Below are 26,377 nucleotides of genomic sequence, written 5' to 3'. Positions count from 1 at the left end.
TGCAGCTCAATGACCGGCCCCCCCACAGTGCAGGCAGAGGCCGCCAGCCAGTCGGCGACGCCGTTCCTCGGCGGACAAGGTGGTCCACCCCTAGTCCTGTGCCGGAATGAGAGTGTGCCGGGGATGAGCGGGCATATGAATAGGGGGCGAAGGCGTCTGTTGGCCATCTCTGTGATCACCGACACTCTGAACTTGCTGGTCATAATTTCTATCACTCACTACAAGTGAGTGTTTTACTGTTCCACTTCAACTGTTTTGTGTTATGATCAGTCCAGGAATAATAATGAATATTTCTCTCGCTTTAGACAACTGCACACCCCCAATAAACCTGATACTGCTGTCTCTAGCCACCTCTGACCTTTTGGTGGGCTTTCTCATGTTTTTTAAGATGTTGTTTTTTGAAGGTGACCTGGGCTGTGCAATATTTGATCCCCATGGTGAATGTTTTGAGTGAGCTAAGAGAATCCACTGAAAGATTGCATATGGTTAGTTGGGCAAGTAAAATTATGGGAGGATTATTATGATAATGATGATCACGATGAGGAGGGGAAAGAGGTGTGGCTACTGTCAGATGTTATGGACCTTAGGTATGAATATCGTCGTGAAACAACGAGCTGACTGAGTTGTGGGGCAACTCACCTTCTGCACTCGCTGATGATGACGATGCAGGAGCAAGGCGAACTGTGCTTCCCGCTGCTCACCAACACTTCTTGCAGGAGGACGCAGCGTGATCCCTCGATCGCCGCTCTTTCCTACATCCTGCTGTCTACCATCTCTCTGATCACCTTCACTCTGAACCTGCTGGTCATCATTTCCATCTCTCGCTTCAAGTGATGCATTGTGCTTCTTTTCCACTTGCACTGTCATGCCTTATGCTCAAATCCAGAAATTTTAACGAGAATTTCTCTGTGTTTAGGCAACTGCATACTCCCACAAACCTGCTGCTGCTTTCGCTGGCTACCTCGGATTTCTTGGTGGGCTTCTCCCTTTTGTTTCAGATTTTCCTTCTTGACGGTTGTTGGTTTTTTGGTGACCTGATATGCATTGTGTATCATGTTCTGGACTATACAATAACGTCTGCCTCAATAGGAAGCATGGTGCTCATATCAGTTGATCGCTACATAGCAATCTGTGACTCTCTGCATTATCCCATCAAAGTCACTATAATAAGGGTTCAAATATGTCTTTTTCTGTGTTGGTCTGTTTCGATCATTTTCCACTGTCTCTGTTTTTTGGACTCTCTGAAGGAACCTGGCAGGTCCAACACTTGTGTAGGTGAGTGTGTGATTGTGGTCACGTACGCTGGAGGAATAACAGACCTCTTTATCTCCTTCATTGGCCCAATCACTGTCATTGTGATTCTGTACATGAAAGTGTTTGCAGTGGCTGTGTCTCAGGTGCGCGCCATGCGCTCCCGTGTGGGGAGGGTCACATTGCGCGGCAAAACTACCATGAGTTCTGAGCTGAAAGCAGCCAGGACATTGGGCTTGGTTGTGGTGGTGTTTATTGTGTGCATCCTGCCATATTTCTGCATCGCCATCTCGGGCCAAGATGTTACGCTCAATGCGTCATCTTCAGCCATTATTATCTGCTTGTTCTACTTCAACTCCTGCCTGAACCCACTGATTTATGCTATTTTCTATCCATGGTTTAGAAAGTCCATCAAGCTCATTGTGACACTGCAAATTCTGAAGTCTGATTCCAGCCAAATGAATATAATGTAGACAAGCCAGCACGCTTTTCACCTTTCATGCTTTCCAGATTAGTACATTCAATTGATTCTGTTTCAACTGTGGATGACTCTATTGTTTTAGTTGTTTATCTTCTATTGATTTTGTTCGCAATCATAATTTCAACCGCTATGATGTCCAGCTCAGAACACATTCTTGATTTAAAAGGCCTTGACTGTTTTGTCTTTGAGAATTATTTTAGGGGCATTAATTCAATGTGGGGGGAAAAAACATCGTACAAAAAAGTGTCAAAGCACCATCACATTGTTTTTTTTGGGGGGGGGTCCAAAGAGCTGCAAAAATAAATAATGCAAATACTAATAAATATTTTGTCTGTTGTGTTTGTTTAGTTTCGGTATTTAACAATGTCATCATTTTCAACAGGTCAGTTTTGTGGAGCATTAGAAATGCATTAGCTTGCTGGGCGTAGTCAAATAAATTTTGTCCTATGTAAAATAGACAGCGTCGGGGCCCTGAAGAACGTCATTAACCAATGCCTGAAAAACAGCAGGCGCATTGGGTAGGCCGAATGGAACCGCCAGTTACTCATATTGCCTACTGTGATTTCATTGAGTCCGCGATAGTCGATGCAGGGGCGTAGCGAGCCAATGTATTCCTCCATGGCCTTGTGATCCGGGTTGGACAGGAAGTACAGCCAGCCTTTAGGAGGGGCACAATCATAGTGTGGGGGGAGTGAGGTGGCCCTGGCCTTGCTGAAGACTTACTTGAGCCCATGGTAGCAGGCTGGCACATTAGCGAGGTCGTTGGGTGGGCTGATGGCAGAACGTCGGAGTGGGCTGGCTGCTTCCTTTAGGCAGAGTCGGTGGCAGCGCTTGCTCCACTACTGCACGGATCCGTTGTCCCAGTCCACGACGGGCTTGCAACCAAGGGTGGCCCAGGATGAGTGGTTGGCCTGGAACGGACAACAAGTGAAATTGAATTACAGGGCTTGGAGCTGGGATCGGTGGCTGGCGGGAGAATCGTTACAGGTCGAGCTCACGCAGATCCCCCGTCGCCCCGTGAGCTCCGGCCTTATAAGGGACAAGTTGCAACTCAATGACCGGCCCCCCCACAGTGCAGGCAGAGGCCGCCAGCCAGTCGGCGACGCCGTTCCTCGGCGGACAAGGTGGTCCACCCCTACTCCTGTGCCGGAATGAGATTGTGCCGGTGATGAGAGGGCATATGAATAGGGGGTGAAGGCGTCTGTTGGCCATCTCTGGAATCACCGACACTCTGAACCTGCTGGTCATAATTTCTATCACTCACTACAAGTGAGTGTTTTACTGTTCCACTTCCATTGTTTTGTGTTATGATCAGTTCAGGAATAATAATGAATGTTTCTCTCGCTTTAGACAGCTGCACACCCCCAAAAAACCTGATACTGCTGTCTCTAGCCACCTCTGACCTTTTGGTGGGGTTTCCCATGTTTTTTAAGATTTTGTTTTTTGAGGGTTGTTGGCTTTTTGGGTGGCCTGTGCTGTGCTAGATTCGATCCCAATGGTGAATGTTTTGAGTGAGCTAAGAGAATCCACTGAAAGATCGCGTATGGTTAGTTGGGCAAGTAAAATTATGGGAGGATTATTATGATGATGATGCCGATAAGGAGGGGAAAGAGGTGTGGCTACTGTCAGATGTTCTGGACCTTAGGTATGAATATCGTCATGAAGCAACTAGCTGACTGAGTTGTGGGGCAACTCACCTTCTGCACTCGCTGATGATGACGATGCAGGAGCAAGGCGAACTGTGCTTCCCGCTGCTCACCAACACTTCTTGCAGGAGGACGCAGCGTGACCCCTCGACCGCCACTCTTTCCTTCATCCTGCTTTCTGCCATCTCTCTGATTATCTTCACTCTGAACCTGCTGGTCATCATTTCCATCTCTCGCTTCAAGTGATGCATTGTGCTTCTTTTCTACTTGCACTATTATGCCTTATGCTCAAATCCAGAAATTTTAACGAGAATTTCTCTGTGTTTAGGCAACTGCATACTCCCACAAACCTGCTGCTGCTTTCGCTGGCTACCTCGGATTTCTTGGTGGGCTTCTCCCTTTTGTTTCAGATTTTCGTTCTTGACGGTTGTTGGTTTTTTGGTGACCTGATATGCATTGTGTATCATGTTCTGGACTATACAATAACGTCTGCCTCAATAGGAAGCATGGTGCTCATATCGGTTGATCGCTACATAGCAATTTGTGACTCTCTGCATTATCCCATCAAAGTCACTCTAATAAGAGTTCAAATATGTATTTTTCTGTGTTGGTCTTCTTCGTTAGTTTACAACTTTCTCTGTTTTTCTAATTCTCTGAAGCATCCTGGCAGGTCCAACACTTGTGTAGGTGAGTGTGTGATTGTGGTCACGTACGCTGTAGGAATAACAGACCTCTTTATCTCCTTCATTGGCCCAATCACTGTCATTGTGGTTCTGTACATGAAAGTGTTTGTGGTGGCTGTGTCTCAGGTGCGCGCCATGCGCTCCCGTGTGGGGAGGGTCACATTGCGCGGCAAAATTACCATGAGTTCTGAGCTGAAAGCAGCCAGGACATTGGGCTTGGTTGTGGTGGTGTTTATTGTGTGCATCCTGCCATATTTCTGCATCGCCATCTCGGGCCAAGATGTTACGCTCAATGCGTCATCTTCAGCCATTATTATCTGCTTGTTCTACTTCAACTCCTGCCTGAACCCACTGATTTATGCTATTTTATATCCATGGTTTAGAAAGTCCATCAAGCTCATTGTGACACTGCAAATTCTGAAGTCTGATTCCAGCCAAATGAATATAATGTAGACAAGCCAGCACGCTTTTCAACTTTCATGCTGTCCAGATCAGTACATTCAATTGATTCTGTTTTAACTGTGGATGACTCTATTGTTTTAGTCATTTAGCTTCTATTGATTTTGTTCGCAATGCTGACAATCATGATTTCAACTGCTGATATGTCCTGCTATGAACACATTCTTGATTTAAAAGGCCTTGACTGTTTTGTCTTTGAGAATTATTTTAGGGGCATTAATTCAATGTGGGGAGGAAAAAACATCATACAAAAAAGTGTCAAAGCACCATCACATTGTTTTTTTTTTGGGTCTAAAGAACTGCAAAAATAAATAAATAAATAAATAATGCAAATACGAATAAATATTTTGTCTGTTGTGTTTGTTTAGTTTCAATATTTAACAATGTCATCATTTTCAACAGGTTAGTTTTGTGGAGCATTAGAAATGCATTAGCTTGCTGTGCAAATGCATTCTGTCCTACGTAAAATATGCAGCGTCGGGGCCTTGAAGGACGTCATTGACCAATGCCTGAAAAACAGCGGGCGCATTGGTTAGGCCGAACGGAACCACCGGTTACTCATATTGCCTACTGTGATTTCATTGAGTCCGCGATAGCCGATGCAGGGGCGCAGCGAGCCCTCCCTTTTATCCATGATTGATTCCAGCAGCGAGTGAGGCCTGAATGTCTTCCTCCATGGCCTTGCACTCCGGGTTGGACAGGAAGTACAGCCAGCCTTTAGGAGGGGCGCAATCATAGTGTGGGGGGAGTGAGGTGGCCTTGGCCTTGTTGAAGACCTCCTTGAGCCCATGGTAGCAGGCTGGCACATTAGCGAGGTCGTTGGGCGGGCTGATGGCAGAACGTCGGAGTGGGCTGGCTGCTTCCTTTAGGCAGAGTCGGTGGCAGCGCTTGCTCCACTACTGCACGGATCCGTTGTCCCAGTCCATGACGGGCTTGTGCTGCCGCAACCAAGGGTGGCCCAGGATGAGTAGTTGGCCTGGAACGGACAACAAGTGAAATTGAATCACCTCTCGAGGATTACCTGAGAGTAGCATCGTGACCGGCTCCGTGACGGACGTCATCTCGCTGTTCAGGCGGAAAACCAACACGTGGGCCGGGGTGGGTGGACCCAGAGGGAGCAATTTGATGTCCAGCTGGCGGGCGAGACCGATATCCGTGATGCTGGGCTCAGCACCAGAGTACTGCCACCTTCTGGTCTGAGCAGGCATATGAATAGGGGCGAAGGCGTCTGTTGGCCATCTCTGTGATCACCGACACTCTGAACTTGCTGGTCATAATTTCACTACAAGTGAGTGTTTTACTGTTCCACTTCCATTGTTTTGTGTTATGATCAGTCCAGGAATAATAATGAATGCTTCTCTCGCTTTAGACAACTGCACACCCCCAATAAACCTGATACTGTTGTCTCTAGCCACCTCTGACCTTTTGGTGGGCTTTCTCATGTTTTTTAAGATTTTGTTTTTTGAGGGTTGTTGGCTTTTTGGGTGGCCTGTGCTGCGCTAGATTCTATCCCCATGGTGAATGTTTTGAGTGAGCTAAAAGAATCCACTGAAAGATTGCATATGGTTAGTTGGGCAAGTAAAATTATGGGAGGATTATTATGATGATGATGCCAATGAGGAGGGGAAAGAGGTGTGGCTACTGTCAGATGTTCTGGACCTTAGGTATGAATATCGTCGTGAAGCAACGAGCTGACTGAGTTGTGGGGCAACTCACCTTCTGCACTCGCTGATGATGACGATGCAGGAGCAAGGCGAACTGTGCTTCCCGCTGCTCGCCAACACTTCATGCAGGAGGACGCAGCGTGATCCCTCGACCGTCGCTCTTTCCTCCATCCTCCTGTCTGCCATCTCTCTGATTATCTTCACTCTGAACCTGCTGGTCATTATTTCCATCTCTCACTTCAAGTGATGCATTGTGCTTCTTTTCTACTTGCACTATTATGCCTTATGCCCAAATTCAGAAATTTTAATGAGAATTTCTCTGTGTTTAGGCAACTGCATACTCCCACAAACCTGCTGCTGCTTTCGCTGGCTACCTCAGATTTCTTGGTGGGCTTCCTCTTGTTGTTTCAGATTTTCCTTCTGGACGGTTGTTGGTTTTTTGGTGACCTGATATGCATTGTGTATTATGTTTTGAATTACGTGATAATGTCTGTTTCAATAGGAAGCATGGTGCTCATATCAGTTGATCGCTACATCGCAATCTGTGACTCTCTGCATTATCCCATCAAAGTCACTCTAATAAGAGTTCAAATATGTATTTTTCTGTGTTGGTCTTCTTCGTTAGTTTACAACTTTCTCTGTTTTTTTAATTCTCTGAAGCATCCTGGCAGGTCCAACACTTGTGTAGGTCAGTGTGTGATTGTGGTCACATACGCTGTAGGAATAACAGACCTCTTTCTCTCCTTCATTGGCCCAATCACTGTCATTGTGGTTCTGTACATGAAAGTGTTTGTGGTGGCTGTGTCTCAGGTGCGCGCCATGCGCTCCCACGTGGGGATGGTCACATTGGGCGACACAACTATCAAGAGTTCTGAGCTGAAAGCAGCCAGGACGTTGGGTGTGGTTGTGGTGGTGTTTATTGTGTGCATCATGCCATATTTCTGCATCGCCATTTCAGGCCAAAATGTTATGCTCAGTGCGTCATCTTCAGCCGTTATTATCTGCTTGGTCTTCTTCAACTCCTGCCTGAACCCATTGATTTATGCTATTTTCTATCCCTGGTTTAGAAAGTCCTTCAAGCTCATTGTGACTCTGCAGATTCTGCAGTCTGATTCCAGCGAATTGAACATAATGTAGACAAGCCAGCATGCTTTTCACCTTTCATGCTGTCCAGATTAGTACATTCAATTGATTCAGTTTCAACTGTGGATTTATCTTCTATTGATTTTGTTCGCAATGCTGACAATCATGATTTCAACTGCTGATATGTCCTGCTCAGAACACATTCTTGATTTAAAAGGCCTTGACTGTTTTGTCTTTGAGAATTATTTTAGGGGCATTAATTCAATGTGGGGGGAAAAAACATCATACAAAAAAGTGTCAAAGCACCATCACATTGGTTTTTTTTGGGGGGTCCAAAGAACTGTAAAAATAAATAAACAAATAATGCAAATACTGATAAATATTTTGTCTGTTGTATTTGTTTAGTTTCAATACTTAATAATGTCATCCTTTTCAACAGCATTGTGGAGCATTACAAATACATTAGCTTGCTGTGCATAGTGCGTAAAATAAATAAAGCAAATACTAATAAATATTTTGTCTGTTGTATCTGTTTGGTTTCAGTCTTTAATAATGTCATCCTTTTCAACAGGTCAGTTTTGTGGAGCATTAGAAATGCTTTAGCTTGCTGTGCAAATGTATTCTGTCCTACGTAAAATATACAGCGTCGGGGCCTTGAAGGATGTCATTCACCAATGCCCGAAAAACAGCAGGTGGATTGGTTAGGCCAAATGGAACCACCAGTTACTCATATTGCCTACTGTGATTTCATTGAGTCCGCGATAGTTGATGCAGGGGCGCAGCGAGCCCTCCTTTTTTTGACCTGTGCTGCACTGAATTCTATCCCCATGGTGAATGTTTTGAGAGAGCTAAGAGAATCCACTGAAAGATTGCATATGGTTAGTTGGGCAAGTAAAATTATGGGAGGATTATTATGATGATGATGCCGATGAGGAGGAGAAAGAGGTGTGGCTACTGTCAGATGTTATGGACCTTAGGTATGAATATCGTCATGAAACAACGAGCTGACTGAGTTGTGGGGCAACTCACCTTCTGCACTCGCTGATGATGACGATGCAGGAGCAAGGCGAACTGTGCTTCCCGCTGCTCGCCAACACTTCTTGCAGGAGGACGCTGCGTGATCCCTCGACCGTCGCTCTTTCCTCCATCCTGCTGTCTGCCATCTCTCTGATCACCGTCACTCTGAACCTGCTGGTCATTATTTCCATCTCTCACTTCAAGTGATGCATTGCGCTTCTTTTCCACTTGCACTATTATGCTTTATGCCCAAATCCAGAAATTTTAACGAGAATTTCTCTTTGTTTAGGCAACTGCATACTCCCACAAACCTGCTGCTGCTTTCGCTGGCTACCTCGGATTTCTTGGTGGGCTTCCTCTTGTTGTTTCAGATTTTCCTTCTTGACGGTTGTTGGTTTTTTGGTGACCTGATATGCAATGTGTATTATATTCTGAATTACGTGATAACGTCTGCCTCAATAGGAAGCATGGTGCTCATATCGGTTGATCGCTACATAGCAATCTGTGACTCTCTGCATTATCCCGTCAAAGTCACTCTAATAAGAGTTCAAATATGTCTTTTTCTGTGTTGGTCTGCTTCGATAATTTTCCACTGTTTCTGTTTTTTGGACTCTCTGAAGCAACCTGGCAGGTTCAACACTTGTGTAGGTGAGTGTGTGCTTGTGGTCACCTACGCTGTAGGAATGACAGACCTCTTTATCTCCTTCATTGGCCCAATCACAGTCATTGTGGTTCTGTACGTGAAAGTGTTTGCGGTGGCTGTGTCTCAGGTGCGTGCAATGCGCTCCCGCGTGGGGATGGTCACATTGCGCGACACAACTATCAAGATTTCTGAGCTGAAAGCAGCCAGGACGTTGGGTGTGGTTGTGGTGGTGTTTATTGTGTGCATCATGCCATATTTCTCCATCGCCATTTCAGGCCAAGATGTTCTGCTCAATGTGTCATCTTCAGCCGTTATTATCTGCTTGGTCTTCTTCAACTCCTGCCTGAACCCACTGATTTATGCTATTTTCTATCCCTGGTTTAGAAAGGCCATCAAGCTCATTGTGACACTGCAGATTCTGCAGTCTGATTCCAGCCTGTTGAACATAATGTAGACATGCCTGAATGCTTTTCACCTTTCTGCGTGTCCAGATTTGTACATTCAATTGATTCTGTTTCAAATGTGGATGACTCTATTGTTTTAGTTATTTATCTTCAATTGATTTTGTTCGCAATGCAGACAATCATAATTTTAACTGCTAAGATGTCCAACTCAGAACACATTCTTGATTTAAAAGGCCTTGACTGTTTTGTCTTTGAGAATTATTTTAGGGGCATTAATTCAATGTGGGGGGAAAAGACATCATACAAAAAAGTGTCAAAGCACCATCACATTTTTTTCTGTTGGTCCAAAGAACTGTAAAAATAAATAAACAAATAATGCAAATACTGATAAATATTTTGTCTGTTGTATTTGTTTAGTTTCATTGTCAGTTTCAATATTTAACAAAATCATCCTTTTCAACAGGTCAGTTTTGTCGAGCACTAGAAATGCATTAGCTTGCTGGGAGTAGTCAAATGCATTTTGTCCTATACACACAGATATGATTTGTTTTTATATTTTAGTATACAGTACTATGAAATGACTACTCAGCATTATTTGTGCTGTTGCATTGCTTTCAATTTATTTTACATACTGGCATCATATTTGCAGCATCTGTTTGGATGGGTATGTCAATAAAAGCAGTTGTTGATTGATTGATTGATTGTTGATTGAACATATTTATCATTTTAATAGGGTGAATATTTCTGCAGTGATATTATTGCTGCTGTGATGGCTCCCACCATTAATCTCCCTATTTTGTAACAAGTCTAAAAACATTCTCGAGACATTTCCACATGCAATCAACAAGTGGTGTTGCGACGATAAGTGAGACGCGTAATTTGTTTTCATCAAAGCCAGCCAATGACATTTTGCAGGAAGGCAAATTCACAGACATGGCGGTGCAGACAGTCGTGACAGGTCACGCCATTGGTGTAGATCTTCTGCATTCCCTGTTGTACGGTGAGAAAAGTCTTCACCTGACATTAACCTGTACTTAAGCGACACTTGGAATGTTTCCATTCTCACACCGAGGGTAGGACGCTGTTATGCTTAGCAGTCGGCGCTGATTAAAGGTTTTGTGTTTCCTATTGTTACCTTTGTACCTGGAACATCCCTTCCAGGAGATAAGCATTTTTCTATATTTGGATTTTTGTGACAATCCGGAATGACTGCAATGACTTGTTCCAGCTGTTGTCAGAACATACAGCGCCTTAAAAGAACCGAGACAGCTGTCCATCAATTTTCTATAGCACGTGTATTTCGGATCGTGGGTGCGCTCGAAACTATCCCAGCTAACTTTGGGCGAGAACTGGTTGGTCGCAAGCCATTCTCAGTAATCCGAGACATTGTTGTCCTTTAGTTCAGTTAGGTACGCTTTGCTTTGTAGGTTTAGTCATTTGTGTGTGTACGTGTGTGTGTGTGCATGTGTGTGCATGCATGCGTGTGTGTGTGTGCGTGTGTGTAGGTCTGTGTGTGTGCATGCAGTTGTGTGCGTTTGTGTGTGTGTTCTTAAGTGGTTCTTAATATATATATATATATATTTTTTTTTTATATATTATACATTTTATATATATATATACACATACGTATATTTTTTTTCCTTGGTCCTCACCTATTTAAAATGCTTAGTGTGGCACTTGAACTGAGTGAAGGCAATGAAGTGCGTTAAATACAGTGCAGAATGAGTCATAATATGGATGCTTTTAAAGAAACTAGCTGCTGCTTCATCCTCTTTGTCTCTGTTTTTTGTGTGTGTGTGTGTGTTTGGCCCAATGATCTGATTATGTCTGCAAAAACAGATGCCAGGTCCTATACTGCATTTCAGCACACTTCCAAGTCGAGGAGCATCGTGTAAAGGGGAGCTTCTAGAGCTGGACTGCAACGCAAGGTAAAGCTATCATAAAGTTCTTTGCTTGTTTTGATAACAATTGCATTGGAATTGACAAATAGACTTGCTTAATACACTCAGCAAACACTATTACACTAATTATTGAGAAGTTGTAATGTGGGTACAATTGCAGTCCAACATACTGAGAGGTGCTCCCAATATTTTGATTACCTGGTTCCTCAGGATGAAGATGTTACTTTCACTTCTTCTGAGATTGACCATCTTGCTCCTCCAGGCCGATCATCCTGTCTCCTCCAGCAGTAAGTACACATTTTACATCATGCATATAATATAAATTGATGAAATACCTCACAAAAGGTCAATCTGGATTGTGCTGTCATTGTGTTCAGGGCTTTTGTCATTCCCAGTCAAGTCATGCGGTCTTTTCATTCTTCCTCCTCTTCCTCCTCCGCTCTTTCCTCCACTAAAGCAAAGAGCAGAATTGATGGTAGCTGTCACACAAAATGGTCATTTGATTAGGTACACATGCACATTTTAAATTGAGTCAGGAATGATGTAACAACTGCACTGCAAAATCTAACCACAGCATCAAACATAGATATAATTTTTTTCTCAATCAAAAATGGGCATTGTTATCGCTGCAAATGTTGAGTTGTGTTAGTTGATTGTGCAAGTGTACCTTTGGACAGTGAGTGTATGTGTGTTAACACGTGGTAAAATAATAATACTTGTTTGTTCAGGTTGATATAAGGGCACACATCACAGGGCCTAAAGGAGAGAAGGCAAGTCATTTTTTTCCCATAATTACAATTAATTAAACAAACAAGACAATGAAAAATAATGCAAACATCAAATAGATTTTTTAAAGTGGTATTGTATATTGATTTATTATTTTACTATCATGATTCAGATTGTTATTGTAATTTGACATTGTTTGAAAATTGTATTATTTCAAGTATTATTAAGTATTCTTTGCGCTCCTATTTTAAGGGCTGTCGAGGAGCCAGGGGACCAAAGGTAGATGCACGCGCACACTAACAACAACATTGAAGAGTGTGATGGATGGTTATACCTGGTGCTTAGTTTGTTGCTGTTTATTTCAACCTGAAGACATCATATGAATAAATAAATAAATCCATCGAAGGAACTTTGTGGAAGTGAAGGCAAACAGTGTGTTATGTTTGTTTCAGGGTCAAGCGGGTGTTATGGGTGCAGAGGGAGCAGCAGGAAAAAGAGGGTCGACGGGACCGAGTGGACCCCAGGTATCCTGCAATGTGACACTCAAACATTTCCATTTCCACAATATAATGTAGGAAACAAGCAGTGTTTCATTTTTGCAGGGAGAAAAGGGCTACAGAGGCTGGAGGGGCCTCAAGGGAGAAACCGGATCACCATGCATGATGATGGTAGGTTTTAATATAAAAGTTGGGGAGCACTTATTCATATTCGAGGGAACATGCAGTATTATGGAAAATTTAAATTAACAAAAGAAAAACACCTCTTTGCACCACCACTGGTTGACATTTCAAAATTTTACAGGGAAGTAGAGGGCAAGCAGGATTACGGGTAAGCGCCCAGCTAAATGTCTCCGTTAGAGCATATGATAAAAATATTATTGACATTTATTTATTCCATATCAGGGGGTCAAAATATTATTAACATTTATTTATTTCAGGGGGATAAAGGCTTCAAAGGAGACACAGGACCCAGAGGAGCTCCTGTGAGTTATAATACTTGTTATGATTCCTGACTTAATCAAACTACTTGCAATGGATTTCTTCACACCTAACGACATTGAAGAACAATATCCTGCCGTCTATTATGTCTGCATGACTAATAAAATTGTGTCTCTCATCTACACAGGGTGATCCAGGCATTACAGGGAGGAGTGGTGAGAAGGTAGTAGCACGGATCCATTTCCAAACACAACGGACATTTATAACTAGAACGTGATTCGTTGGATCCATGATAACTTCAGATTGATTGTTATGGTTTGATTTACGTTTCGTGCACCTAGTTGTCATTTAAGAGAAAAATCAAGCGCTACAGATGTTAATCCTGAACCTGGTAAAGACAAATGCTTGTCATGTGGGGTAAACAACAAAGGGCCCGTCATCACTGCTTGTGGGTATAATTTAGTTGTTCCACTGTTCCGAGTCCTGATGTTCTGCTACAACTAATCTCTTTTGTTTTTTGTTGTTGTACGGAAAATTCAAACATTGTCATCCTAGGGCGATGGTGGCCTGTGGGGTGAGCCAGGACCTAATGGAATGCAGGGCTCCAGAGGAGAGCATGGGGGCAGAGGAATCACGGTAGAACCAAATGAAATTTAAATCATTGTTTAACAAGAACCTTTTAAATAGGCTTTTGGTGGTGATCCATGCAGGGTTTGAAGGGATCAACTGGGCCTACTGGAAAGATGGGCTACCCTGGTTTGGTGGGATTGCCTGGTTTGCCTGGAGAGCCAGGACTTCCTGGACAAGGTGTGCCACAATCATAGGTTGCCTTAGAGGAGACCTGATGAACTTTGCTTGCCTTGCAGTGTATGTTTTGGCAGGTCAGCAAGGGGAACCAGGAAGTCGAGGTCCTTCAGTCGCATGTAGCTGTACCAGGGATAGAACCCCGGAGCCATTAGCGGATCGAGTCCAGACGGTCTGTTCAGTCTTAAGCGGGCTACACGCGTACAGATTTGGAACATTTCAACCAATTTTTGAGACACTGACAACCAAAAAATAGTGTGATGCGCTCTTGATAAGCAACAGGACACCACTAGATGGCGGCAAAGCACAACTTTTGTCGAAATTCGACTCCGGAGATAGGTCTGTCTAGTTGCACCTTTTCTGATCTTGTCTTTGCAGATTTTCATAGCAGATGGAGACACAATGATGAGGAAGCTGCAAGGGGAGAATGTGATGGTTCTCCGGACCGACAAGCAGGCTCTCTACATCTACATCGAGGCTCAGTGGATCGATGTATTGGTAATTGCATTTTATGATTTCATGCCAGGCATCCCGTTATTATTGCTGTCCAATGAAAAGCATGTAGCTCTACAATTTTTTTTTATAAGACATTCATAGTCATAGTGTTCATCGGTGGTAGACTTCATCAAATGTGTCAGCTTTGTCATAGACAGATCCCATCCTGCCAATTGCAATTAATAATATCTTTTTAAATGGGTTTTCTCTTTCCGTGCTGCTGCTCTTCGGATCAAGAACCCAAAAAGTGAAAGCATCCCCGCTTGAGTCCCCTCAATACATATTTCAAACATGCTCACTCCAACACGCATGAACATCATTCCAGCATTTTATCATACTTGAATAAACAATTCCTGTTAAGTACTGTAGCTTGTGATGATATGCAACCATGACAGTGAGCTTATTTCATATGAACTTTATCATAACTCGTTTGGGCAATAAACTTTAGCAATGCAAGTACATCATGTATGTTGCCGTTTGTGACTATACCTAAGTGTAAGTTAATATACTTAATAGCCTATTTTTTGGTTGTGAATTAAAATAATTATACATATGCATCAGTCTTCTTTCATTTTTAGACTTCTATAAATTGATGGCCCTTGTCCAATGAATATTATCTTTAAATTTAATTTTTGTTCAATGGCCTGATGCAGCTTGTCAAATAATTGCAGCAAAGTAGAGGCCATTAGGAAAAAAGTGTATTTTATTGCCAGATTAATCAATTATGCCACATATTGATTTGCTAAGGACTTCGGATGTATAGAGGTTTATGGTGAGCAGCCCTAATCTGACATGAGCAGTCACATGGTTCTGGTTGGCTTCTTTGGCGTGCCACCCACTGCAATGTGACATTACACTGCATAGCTTCTTCATCTGCCAAGTATAGTCAATAAGCGTTTGGTCATATCGTCACCTTTGTAAAATAATGGCCTAAGACTTTTTTTTTAGGAAACACACAGAACCGAACAAGAAAAAAAAAAAAAAAGGTCCATATATCGATATTCTTAAAAACTTCTGGGGTAGAACTGAATTCTAAGTTTGAGTATGAAGCAGATTTTAGCAGAGGTGGCCAGCACCATTAGAAGTTTAAGGCAGAAAAAAAAAAGGCAAAATATGACTTAGGCAGTTATTTTAAGAGGGTGACAATGTGATATTAATTATATAGAAATGATGAAATTACAATTTATCATTTGAACAGACAGTTTAAGCAAGGTGAAGAACACTTTGGACATGAAATGTAACTTTCTTTTAACAACTCCTTTAAAACTTCAAATAATAATTATGTGGTAATAACATCTTTCCAGCATTAAATAATCTTATATAAAAACACACAAAAGGTTTGAACTGAAAAGGCCCTCCTCCCAGTCCACAACATACATTTACTATAAACACACCTCAATCCACCGCCCTGCATCCTTCATCATTGCTGCGGCTCCAATTGGGTACCAGCGTTCATCAAAACTTCTTTAATGGTACGATTTTTTTTCTATTTTTAATGCGAAGCTCAACAGATAGTGAAGAAAAGTTTGGAGGTTTACACATAAGGTATATACATAAACATACAGTACAGAGTACGGATATACTGTATTTGTGTATATACGGTATGCTTCTTGACTGAATAGCTTAAATGTATACTGGTAATGACAAAGACTAATAATTTGAATGATAATGTGTATAAGGTCAAGTCAGTAGCAGTCAGAACCTAATCTGCCTGCGGTTTGTGTTCATTGAGTTCCAGTCAGAAGTGACCCGCCTTCTTCCTTTTGCGTGGAATTTGATTGGACCAATGAAATCACTACTTTGGCTGGATATTGGTCTGACTGCATCTTGAGGATTTAGGAAGAGTCACACAACTCAAGACGGAAGATGATTCCACTGCAGGGAGATGATAAATAGTTCCAGTCTTTGTCCTCTACCATTCGCTGGTTAGTTTGGTGCTTTGGTCCCGTTTTGGTGGTGCGGGAGGTGGTCCTCGCCGCAGCGTTGCATAGCCTGAGATGTTGGTGCTGTGTTTGGCGGACTGGGAGTGCGCGTGATGTCGGGACAGGGTTTGCGTCTGCCCGCGGGCCGCCTGCTGCTGTTGCAGGAGCTCGGGCGGCGGAGGTGGGAGGAGGGCCATGTCGTCCATGGTGGCCACGGGTTCCATCTTGGAGGAGGGGATGAGGCCGGAGGAGGTGAGCGAGCCATGGCGTGAAACTGACTTCCTTTTCAGAGTGCGGTTAAGGTCCTCAAGGAAGTGAGTCTTAAGCGCCAGTGTGCTCGGTCCGGCGGATTTGGGTGAGGTGGGAGCAACGGGGGAGGGGGAATAGGAAGTCAGGGTGGGCGGTGGGGTCTGAGAGAGGGGCGGCGGAGAGTGCGCCAGTGACGTCGTTGTGTCGTACGGGCTTGTGTTGCTGGCCCGCCGATTTAGCGATGGTGCTGCCACCACCGCCGCCGCCGCTCCCTTTTTCAGAGAACCTTGCTTCCACGAAGACACCAGCGGCGCCGGCGGCTGCTGCTGCTTCTGAGGCTGGGGGTTGACTACGGCCACCTTCGGCGGTTGATGGAACTCAGATGGGTGGGGCGGAGGAGGAAAGAGCTCAGAGTCACTTGGCGGGGGCGGGAAGTAGTCGGGGGACGATTCTAGATGTTGCGATTGGGAGAGTGGTGGCGGGGGTGGAGGCGAAGGGAAGTCTGACGAGGACTGGTGGTGCTGGCTTGATTGGAGCCCCTGGAGCGCCAGCGGGAGGTTAGCCAAATTCAGCTTCCCCGGCTTGGGAAGCGGCGTCGGAAGGGCTGGGGAGTCCTTGCAGGGCGAGCCGGTCGCTGACGAGGAGCTAGAGGACGTCCCACCTTGTCCAAATTTGCTGAGCAGGCTCTCGACTTTCTTGGGCCTGTCGTCCGGTGCCTCGCCCGAGTTGGAGCGCACGGAGGAGGCCCTCTGCGGGGTGGGCGGAGGCCCTCGCTTGGCAGAGCCGGTGGATGAAGTGGAGGGTGACTTTTTTATGGGGGAGCCCGTCTTTGAGGAAGGCGGAGGAGGGAATTCGGCAAGGGATCCGTCAGGAGGCGGTGGTGGGAACTCTGGGGACTGGGGAGCAACAGTGCCGCCCGGCTGCCATTTTGGTTTCGCTTTGACTGCCGGGGGAGACTGAGGTGCACCCAACTTTGATCCTTCCATAGAGTTTGAAGAGGGAAGAGGCGAGGAAGCAGCATTGCCCGGGAACTGATTGACAATCTGCTTGACCAATGACGAGGTAGCCAGGGAGATAGAGGACATGGAAGAGGAAGGGGAAGGGGTGAGGACAAGGTTTTTGGACGAAAGGCTATGCTGCTTGGGGAGCGTGGGGGGAGGCTGATTGGGAGAGTGGCCTGTCGAAAAGCTCTGCTGCTTCTTTACAGGTCCGTGGCTGCTGGCGAGCGGTGTGGGCGACACCGGGGACAGCGCGAGTGGCAGGGAGGAGGGGCCTGCAGGTTTTCGTGCAGTTTGAGGAGGAAACCCACCAGTGAAGGTTTTTGGTGGTGCCGGAGGCGGGGCGTTGGGGGACAGGGGGCGCAAGTCTGCAGGGGGCGAGAGCTCTGCCAGAGGTGGAGAAGTTTCCTCAGACATAGCTGGGGTAAAGTCGTAGACCATGTTGGGGAACTTCTGCGCCAGGAACTGCTGGAGGCCAGCGTTGGACAGTTGAGCACGGTGATTCAGAGTGGGATCTAGGGACGGAGGCAACTCGGTGTCTTCCAGGATCTCTGGTGGTGGAGGTGGTAGGTACGAAGGTTCGTGCAACTCATCCTCTGATGGTAAAGGTGTAGGAGTGGGGAGGCCAAATTTCAGCGCGGAGCCAAGAACCGGAGCTGCGGATGGAGGAGGCAGTGAGAGGGAGGGATGCGACAGGGAGGTGTCACCGTAAGTGGCTGGGAGAGTGTTGTAGTTGGGCAGGGGGGGCGCTCCGGCCAGCTGCGCTCTGGACTGCTTCTGGTTCTGTAGGTGAGCCAACGTGCTGTACTTGACATAGGCTGCCGCAGAAGCCGCCTGATGGGAATCATTTTCGACCACAGACAGATCGTCTGGCGGAAGGGTCCCGTCAGTGTAGCTGCTTCGAGAGGGCGGCGTCTGAGATTGGGAAAGGGGGAGGGGCTGGGAGGACACGGTGGGGATCTGCAAGGGGATGGGCCTACTGATGGCATCCATCCTCAGCATCTGGATGGAACAAAATAAAGGGCAAGACCAAAAAGACAGACAGGAAGGTGAGAAAGGAAAAGAGAGGTGTGTCAAAATATTAAAACAACCCTTATTTTGTATCAATCAATCCGAGACGGAATGCAGTAAGTCAAACAGCAAACAAGTGCAAAATATGACAAGTGCAGGCAAAAGTTTGAGTTTCTGATATTAGCACGTGTCATCACAGCACAAGTTTCAAGCAGGTCCAGTGGACTTGAAGGGTTACAAGTAGTGTATTAATATGTTTGTGAACTGCAAAAACAAAATATCATACAAGTCTATGTACACACTCAAACTTCCTGTCTAACCTCTGCTGCCTCCACCACCAATACACAGTGGCACTGCCACAAGCCCTTTGACCTTTGACCGCTGGCAGAAAAGCAGAGGGCAAACGTGGGGTCCCACAAAGGACAAGGAAAGATGTCGGAAGAGTGTGTGTGATTTGGATGTAGTCGCACCTCTCCTTGCGTTCCCCTCCTCCACGCATCAGAGAAGATGGAGCTGACAACACTCTGGGAGCGGCCGTGGCCTGATGTCATCTCTGACACGCCACTGTCCGACTGGCTGGAGTGGGTGGACTGAGACTCTGACAGATGGACATGAAAAGATTTAATAAATATTTTCTGGAAATAACCAGCATATCTGTTTAAAGCCCCAAATTGATGCTGAACCCATGAAGACAATAGTCACCTGGAAGACTGGAGGAGGAAGAGCCTGACTTCATGGAGGAAGAAGAGAGCGAAGACCAGTCATAGGCTGCCTCGGTCCTCCTCATGGCCTCCAGAAAGTTGATGTATAGCTGCTTGCCATACTGGAAGAAAAAGATGACAACATTTCAAGACATGATGCCGTTGTTCTTTATTTGTTCCTATCAAAGCCTGTCTGACAAAATGGGACAAAACATTTGGATGTTGTTACCTTGGCGATGCGAATACTGTTGACCCACTGCTGGAGTGTTCTGACGTCATCGCAGCAAAGATACTTGATGTACTGAGACTTCTTCTGGATTTGAGGGTGCTGCACAAACAAGATACATTCATACATTTGTATAGGAGGCTTCATTTCTATGCTTGACATGCTGCCACTGCAAAAAAAACCTAAAATACTAAGAGCATTTGATCTCTTTCCAAACAGCAGTAGCATATTAGAAAATATTTTTGATGAATTTTGATTATCTTTTTGTAACTATAATAATACGTATGTATTTTATTACAACTTGGACCACTTAAATAAACAAAGAAATCCATATTTCTATTACAAATTGTCAATTGGGCTTTGACCTAATGAATTTTCTAAGGCCGCCAGGGGGCAGTGCAGGCTATGCTGTCACAATGCATGATGGATTATACTTGTACCTTCAGCACCATGCAGAAGTCGGTAGGTGCTTTGTACTTGCTCTTGTAATCTTGGCCGTGGTAGACGTTGACATGGTCCAACTGGAGGAAACACACCAGGTCTCTGGACGCCTGCAGAAATAAACAAACGTGCATTATAGTCCACCTTTGTTTGCAAAATCCATTTCACTATTTCCCGTTGACAAAATGCACATAAGCGTGCACACGCACTCACCTTGGCTTTGCCTTTCGGGACGTAGTAGATGCCAGAGGCTCTGAGTAGGAAGTAGCGTTTCTTCCAGGACTTTTTTCCATCCTCCTTCAGCCACAGCACGCCCTCCATCTCCGGCACTGACACTGAGCTGCCACCAAAACACTCCTGACAAATACAAAAGGGGGCACCAGATCACCTTAGCTGTCAATGCTTCTTCATCAAAGTCTTTTTCCACGTTTTCATGTTCAAGATGTGTTAAGGGACACAGCTGCATGCAAATTCAACTCACCTCTAACAGGGCCTCTTTGTTCCGCTCAGCCATCTCGCAAGTTTCCTTCCGCCCCAGCAAATAATTCTTTAACGCATAAAAATATATAATCAGCCAAGATGAGAGGACTTTTGTTTTATATTTGCAGCCATTGAAACATGATGTACATGTATAAAAAAAAATTTTTGGGTGGTGGTGTTAAGTGAATCAGGGCCCAGTTGTTCAACCACTGGTCAAGAAGATTTAACCGACCGTTAAATTTTTATGGCACATTTATCTTGTTCAAAACTGTTAACTTTAACCGACAGTTTAAGAATTTAACCGGTAGTTAGGGGTTAACCAGGAGTCAAAATCATGGGGCCCAGGTGGGTTTACCTGTGGGTTCTTGAACAGCGCATACTTCTCAATGCGTTCAGTGAACATGAGGCGGTTCTGGCTGTCTCTGGTCCAGTTCAGCAGGTTCTCCACGAGGTTCTCATGATCCTCAAAGATGCGCTCTGTAAAGTGTTTCCAATATACAAATAAAGGAATTTCATTTTTTTCCCCAAAATACTTGTGTGTTTCAGATGTATAGAAAAACATTTTCTACGTTCAAAACGCATCAATCAAACGTAAGGAATTAATCGCAACAAACATCATTATGAGAATATCCTAATTTTATTAAAACCACTTTTCAAACAGTAGAGAAAAAAATCCAATTTAAACGCTCAACTCATTATTGGTTGTTCCACAAATGTGAATTGGTGTTTTTTAGTATTTTGTGCAAGTTCAATTAGTTTTCCTCTGCTGACACAAAAACAACATACATTTCTATGCTTGGAAATGTGGTATCAAAATAATTACACAGCTTCATTTCCTGTAGAGGAAGTATGGAGAGGTCAATTAATAGGAAGTGAATGGCTCTCTCGCCAAAGGACACACAGCGGGGTTTCTGTTTGCATCTATACAGTGCATGTGAAGGAATATCCCTCTTCATCACTCGCTAATTTCATTCATTAAAAATCACCAGTTAACCTGCACTCAGCCTTCATGCTCAAGCCACCTTTCACGTTGGTATCTTCTACAAAAGTGAATTTTTACCTAATCCCCTCTTCTTCTCAATACAACAGCGCTGAATGGCTGGTAGAGCCCTCAAGATGTGGGTTACATCACATGCATCACCACACAGGACCTACATAAGGATGCGTGTGCGTGCACGCTCGTGTGTGTGTCAAAGTCTGTTAGTGGAGTCGAGGCTGATAGTACAGTCCGTATATGTGTGCCCGGAAAACACACATCTCCCCCATCTACCCCTCGAGGAGTGTGTGTGTACTCATCTTTGTTGGTGCATATCTGAGTGCGTGCCGTCTTTGTACTACTCGGTGATGCTGCGTTAAAGCACACTGGGACAACTTGCTACTGTAACAGTGACAACGCTTCTCTGTATTTAACAAGACAAAAATGAATAGCGAATGCGACTCCACTAGGCCTCCGTCAATTGTTTATGATGCTGTGCATGTAGCACAAAATGATGTAAAAAATATAAATATATGCTAACAGACGATTGTTTGCTGTCTTTTCAATCACGTTAAATCTTTGAGACAATGATGTCATGTTAAAATTGTGAGAATAGATGGATAGATAGAGCTGGAGAGAGAGAGAGATACTTTATTGATCGGGGGGGATTCAGACATACTGATGACATGGGCGCAACTTAATAGGCTCCTAGAAAAGGCTACCAATCACAACGGCCCTAACGAAGAAATAAACCAACATTTTTTTGCCTTTAATGGCTTGCGACAAAGATTCAAGCCATTAAAGGCAAAACAACAGACAAAACGCAGTAACAAGCCACCTGGTGTGAGGCCTAAATATTGTGTTGGCATCTGTAAAACTTTAACATCTAAATGAAACTGATGTGATTTGTTTCGTTGGAAATAGTGGCCTGGGTGTGCATTATTACCCATTTGCAGTTCATTAATGGTTTCCACCAACGACCAGTCTGGACTGTAACCACAGTGGGACTTCTCCAGTAAACTGTCCAGCACCTGAAGCACAGGACAATCACCACTCATTATGATCATATTACAAATATCACAATTCCAGGATAAAAATAAACCAATAAACCCCAAAAACTACATCATTTACTATTGTAGAAGAGGACAAAATATTCACATAATGCCGATATTGTACCTGTCTGACTGTTTGCCTCTCGTCCACCATCATGGTCTTTGAGCTCTCGTCTGACAAATGAACACGAATCACCAACTGTGAAGATGAACATCAACCATCAATACTGTTATGATTTCTTTAGAAAAGAAATGTGATTTGCTAACTATCAAATGTGAATGCATTTTAACACAATACCAACGGGAGAAAATTGTTTGCTGATGTTTCTAAGCAGGAACAACACACTGTCCGTGCAATTTAACACATAGAGGGTAGCAATAGTTCATTCTGTGATTTTGTGTGTGAGTGTGTATGTGTGTGTGTGTATAGCAAATCCAGGCAGTTAATCCAGCCTCGCTCTTCCTCTCTCTTTGGGATTGGGATTTCAATCGCAATGGTCATTATGCTGAGTGTTGCATGTGTGTGTGTGTGTGTGTGTGTGTGTGTGTGTGTGTGTCCACATGACCCCAGCTGTTATCAACCAGGTCTTTTTCATTGTGGAGTATCACTGACCTGACCCACATAGCCTGGTGGGCTGGACACGTGCCAGAAACAAACACACACGCACACATACATACACGTGCACATTCACACAGGCATGCAAAACGGTGGCCCAACTGGTAGTTGTAAATTATTTAAGTAAATACAAGTAGTACAACTCAATTTCATCTCGTTATCAACGATGTCGAAGTGAGTTGAGAATTGCATTTGCGACAAATGTGATGCTCTACAACATTTTAGACAAAATAACTTAAGAGTAGGTGTCAATTATTCAAACATGTTAACTATTGGTGGCTGGGCTTTTTTTTTTTTGGTTTTTTTTTTTCCATCAGCAAGACCAATGGGACCGAAAAGAATTTAAATAAAAGAACAAAACTGCTTAAATTTTGTGAATATGTTCAACATTGAAAAAACTTAAAGGCTTCAACATGCAGGCAAAACTTTCTCCATTGTTACTGATAGTGGAAGAGAATACTGTATTGTTCTTAAAGGCAGAATATTAGTATAGAAATTCATTGCATTGCATGGTGTAAATAATGTTGTGAACAGTAAGTGCAAAGGACCTCACCTTTTTCACTTGAGCCTCTTTTATCTTCTCCAGGGCGACTCTGATGTTATCCGCCTTCAGCTTGGCAGCTTGCTCCTCCTGCATGCACACACACACACGGTCAGTTGCTGTAAACAAATGACTTTATTGCACACCTAAATATCTACAATTAGCTGAACTTTACCTTACTCTTCCAGCAGGAATTCATGGCTTTTGTCAGTTTTCGCTCAACGATTCTGTGTCTGTTAGTATCCAATCATGCTGGAGGATTGAAAAACACACTTCCAGAATTGTGCACGCCAGTTTTTCCAGTGTACTTCAAAGAGGTCACAACATATCCACTCGCGTCACACAATTTTTTCAAACACAAACGCCAAGGACAAGTCACAATAGCTCCGTGAGATAAAAATTGACATGGCATCATCATCATCCTCAATCTCATAAAGGCACTATTGGCGATTATGCGAGGCGCGGCAGAGTCCTCCTGGTCAAGGACTCAAAGATGCAAAAGCAGTTACCAAATGACGATATCAGCGCTCATATACGAATAAAAACCCAATAACGTCACTTTGATTCACGGAAGTTAAAAAAATAAACGGTCGACTCATAAAGCCGCTTGGTATGAAACAGAGGATGACAACAAGTGAAAGGGACAACTAAATCAAAACACGTACCCTCGATCAGGTTGTAGGCGAGCTGTCAACTAAATGCGCCTCGCGGGCAAACTAATAAAAGCGTGAGAGGAGATCGAACGACGGCTGGGTAGGGATCCGGCTCGGGGGGGGAAACAAACCACCTCCTCCCGTTGCACTTCTCTTCCGGACTAAGGAGAAGGGGCAACGTGTGCAGGGATGAAGGTCGGTGGAGGAGGAGGAGGGGCAACGGCCACACTGCCTTCCACGCTTGCAAAGTTTATGGGATGCGCTAAAAATCTGGAATATTTTTGCGTCACTTTCATTTTAATAGTTGTACTTCACATCGAGGGAATGTCTTGTTAAACGGTTTGAAATAAGGGCAGTCGAACGCTCCTTGTAACTTGGGAAGATCCGAGTTGCAAGGGTGGATAAATAACCCCTGGCTTTTTACGCAAAACAATGACTAGGAATTTTATCTGTGACATCCCTGCTAACTCTAACGGAATAATTCTAATGCGGATGCGATAAAGAAACCTTTTGGGATGTTTCAAATACCCAACTGCAGGGTATTTTAAATTCAAATAGGCTGCAAGTATATACAGTGATCCCTCGCTACTTCCCGTTTCGTTTATCGCGGCTTCACTACATCGCGGATTTTTCAAATTAAAAAAAATTAAAAGTCATAATAAAACTCCTAAATTGAGGAAACGTGTCTAACCTTGAGGACAATGTAGTATTGCTCCAAATGTTCGTTTACATTCCTTTAGAAGTCTTTTTGCGTGTTAACACGATCGCAAATAAACATCTTTCCACTAACCCGTTAGCCTGCCCAGTATTTCCTGTTTGTGACCGTACTTCGCGGATTTCACTTATCTCGGGTGGTTTTTGGAACCAATTATCCGCGATAAACGAGGGATTACTGTACTGTTAGCGTAATGTTTTTTCATTTCGATTAAAGTCCATTCTTCCGATTGTAGCAGGCCTACTATTATGCTCAAAGCCAAATAATAACAAATAAAAAATCCATTTAATTGAACAATTGTTCTTTTTTACTGCGAGCATGCCATGCACATCTTTTTCTTTGGATATGCACTTGACCTATATTAGTAAGTCACTTAAATTACACACACTTTACTGCGCTTAAGTCACAAGATCCAGTGGTGCTTTTGAGGCGCAATTTGCAGAGCTGCATCACTAGTGGACCAGCATTTGTGTGTGCGTCGGTAATTCTGAAGTAATACTGACACAGAAACGGTACTATATCAGATACAACATGCAAATGAGTGCAGATAACACTTTAATCGGCACTGCATGGATAAAACAGTTCTTAGTCGGCCCAGCACTCAAAGTATAAAAGTACAAGCCAACACTGATTCATAAACTTCTTGTCAGGGGGAGAAACACTAAAGCAGGTTATTTTGGATCACTAAAATCAGTTGCAGCTGATCTATGGTAAATATTCTAAAAAGTCAAACATTATTCTGACGACATTCACTTAATTTGAAGCCACTAGTCTGGTGCCAGAATTACATAGTCTCTTAATAAATAAATCAGGGTTCCTCAATGCTGGGGAAGTTCATAGCTTACTTGGATAAGCAAGGCCAAAGTGATTATGTGAAGTAAACCACAAGATGGAGATAAGTTGAGGATATACCATGGAGGAGGACTTGACAGCCAAGTCTCAAAGGCGCCGCCTGATGCCAGCCAACTGCTGTGTGCATGCACGTGTTTTCCCTATGATGGTCCTCACAACCACTTCCCTCGACTGGAAAGAGGATTATCTGAGCCTCCATGCACTCGGCCAACACACACACAAAGATGAAAAAAAACAACCCCTTAACCTTCACCATTAAGATGCATGCAGCTTAGCTCGAGACCAGACGAGTGTCTAAACGATGCCAGAGTTATATCTATTTTATCAAGAGAAAAGATATAACCGATGACACTATGACAGGACAGCTAACGGGAGCAAATGAGGTCCCCTGGATCACAACAACTCGATCTGCTTTGAATAAAAACAATTGGCAGCTTGTTCTTTTGAACAGTATTGATCTGTGTTTGCAAGCTCACTGTTGTTGATCAACTGAGCTCCATGACTTCAACTGGCTGACTCCCAAATAAACATTACTGCTTCGCAGCTCACTCAAGCTCATGTTTTTCCCTCACAAACTCCACCAAAACAATTCTTTCTTTTCTATACTGACTTTTCCTTTTGTAATGTCAACTGCAGGGTTAACTTCAAATAAAAGTTCGGCATTGGTGGGCCGACCATTTCGTTGATTTGTTTAAAAGTGTTAATGTTGTGACCCGACAAGATCCTCAAGGGTTGTGTCCTTTTTAAAC

At 43.9% G+C, this 26,377-nt stretch overlaps 6 protein-coding genes and 2 long non-coding RNA genes across 11 annotated transcripts in view; 6 read left to right on the top strand and 2 right to left on the bottom strand.

Annotated features, from left to right (window-relative positions):
- Positions 1–654: 654 nt before the first annotated feature.
- On the top strand, positions 655–1,724 carry LOC148394158 (trace amine-associated receptor 4-like). Its single transcript, XM_088382949.1, has 2 exons — positions 655–830; positions 917–1,724. Exons 1-2 carry the CDS (start codon positions 655–657, stop codon positions 1,722–1,724), a joined length of 984 nt encoding a protein of 327 aa, XP_088239075.1.
- A 1,720-nt stretch (positions 1,725–3,444) lies between these two features.
- Positions 3,445–4,514, top strand: LOC148394157 (trace amine-associated receptor 8a-like). Its single transcript, XM_088382963.1, has 2 exons — positions 3,445–3,620; positions 3,707–4,514. Exons 1-2 carry the CDS (start codon positions 3,445–3,447, stop codon positions 4,512–4,514), a joined length of 984 nt encoding a protein of 327 aa, XP_088239089.1.
- Positions 4,515–6,241: 1,727 nt separating this feature from the next.
- LOC148394154 (uncharacterized) lies at positions 6,242–11,754 on the bottom strand. Its single transcript, XR_015859740.1, has 3 exons — positions 11,431–11,754; positions 8,297–8,458; positions 6,242–6,398 (listed from the first exon to the last, which is right to left on the bottom strand). It is a non-coding gene; the product is annotated as an uncharacterized LOC148394154 (long non-coding RNA).
- On the top strand, positions 6,252–7,321 carry LOC148394156 (trace amine-associated receptor 4-like). Of its 2 annotated transcripts, none has more exons than XM_088382294.1 (2): positions 6,252–6,427; positions 6,514–7,321. In XM_088382294.1, exons 1-2 carry the CDS (start codon positions 6,252–6,254, stop codon positions 7,319–7,321), a joined length of 984 nt encoding a protein of 327 aa, XP_088238420.1. The 2 variants fall into 2 exon arrangements, with proteins under 2 accessions (XP_088238420.1, XP_088238421.1); XM_088382295.1 differs by having other exon boundaries at positions 6,255–6,333; positions 6,513–7,321.
- On the top strand, positions 8,254–9,723 carry LOC148394155 (trace amine-associated receptor 4-like). The gene is made up of 2 exons (XM_088382293.1): positions 8,254–8,487; positions 8,574–9,723. Exons 1-2 carry the CDS (start codon positions 8,312–8,314, stop codon positions 9,379–9,381), a joined length of 984 nt encoding a protein of 327 aa, XP_088238419.1. The 5' UTR covers positions 8,254–8,311; the 3' UTR covers positions 9,382–9,723.
- Positions 11,176–12,003, top strand: LOC148394153 (uncharacterized). The gene is made up of 3 exons (XR_015859741.1): positions 11,176–11,259; positions 11,443–11,519; positions 11,961–12,003. It is a non-coding gene; the product is annotated as an uncharacterized LOC148394153 (long non-coding RNA).
- Positions 12,004–12,213: 210 nt separating this feature from the next.
- LOC148394152 (uncharacterized) lies at positions 12,214–14,688 on the top strand. The gene is made up of 11 exons (XM_088383492.1): positions 12,214–12,237; positions 12,411–12,482; positions 12,561–12,626; positions 12,760–12,786; positions 12,896–12,940; positions 13,084–13,119; positions 13,452–13,532; positions 13,607–13,703; positions 13,763–13,872; positions 14,079–14,198; positions 14,644–14,688. The coding sequence occupies exons 2-11, from the start codon at positions 12,426–12,428 to the stop codon at positions 14,686–14,688; spliced, it is 684 nt and encodes a 227-aa protein (XP_088239618.1). The 5' UTR covers positions 12,214–12,237; positions 12,411–12,425.
- A 192-nt stretch (positions 14,689–14,880) lies between these two features.
- Positions 14,881–26,377, bottom strand: part of raph1a (Ras association (RalGDS/AF-6) and pleckstrin homology domains 1a) — a 31,182-nt gene continuing 19,685 nt past the window's right edge. For all 3 annotated transcript variants that reach the window (XM_088382290.1, XM_088382292.1, XM_088382291.1), the window contains 11 exons: positions 23,421–23,498; positions 22,376–22,450; positions 22,146–22,230; positions 20,579–20,700; positions 20,225–20,290; positions 19,957–20,100; positions 19,743–19,853; positions 19,306–19,404; positions 19,078–19,198; positions 18,846–18,973; positions 14,881–18,366 (listed from right to left, as the gene is read on the bottom strand). In XM_088382290.1, coding sequence (XP_088238416.1) covers positions 16,108–18,366; positions 18,846–18,973; positions 19,078–19,198; positions 19,306–19,404; positions 19,743–19,853; positions 19,957–20,100; positions 20,225–20,290; positions 20,579–20,700; positions 22,146–22,230; positions 22,376–22,450; positions 23,421–23,498 — 3,288 coding nt within the window. In that variant the 3' untranslated portion in view covers positions 14,881–16,107. The remainder of the gene's footprint in view (positions 18,367–18,845; positions 18,974–19,077; positions 19,199–19,305; positions 19,405–19,742; positions 19,854–19,956; positions 20,101–20,224; positions 20,291–20,578; positions 20,701–22,145; positions 22,231–22,375; positions 22,451–23,420; positions 23,499–26,377) is intronic.

The sequence above is a fragment of the Syngnathus floridae genome, chromosome 8 (genome assembly GCF_059516105.1).
Source record: "Syngnathus floridae isolate MCC-2025c chromosome 8, RoL_Sflo_1.0, whole genome shotgun sequence".
Taxonomy (NCBI): domain Eukaryota; kingdom Metazoa; phylum Chordata; class Actinopteri; order Syngnathiformes; family Syngnathidae; genus Syngnathus; species Syngnathus floridae.
This window is presented reverse-complemented; position numbering and strand designations above follow the sequence as displayed.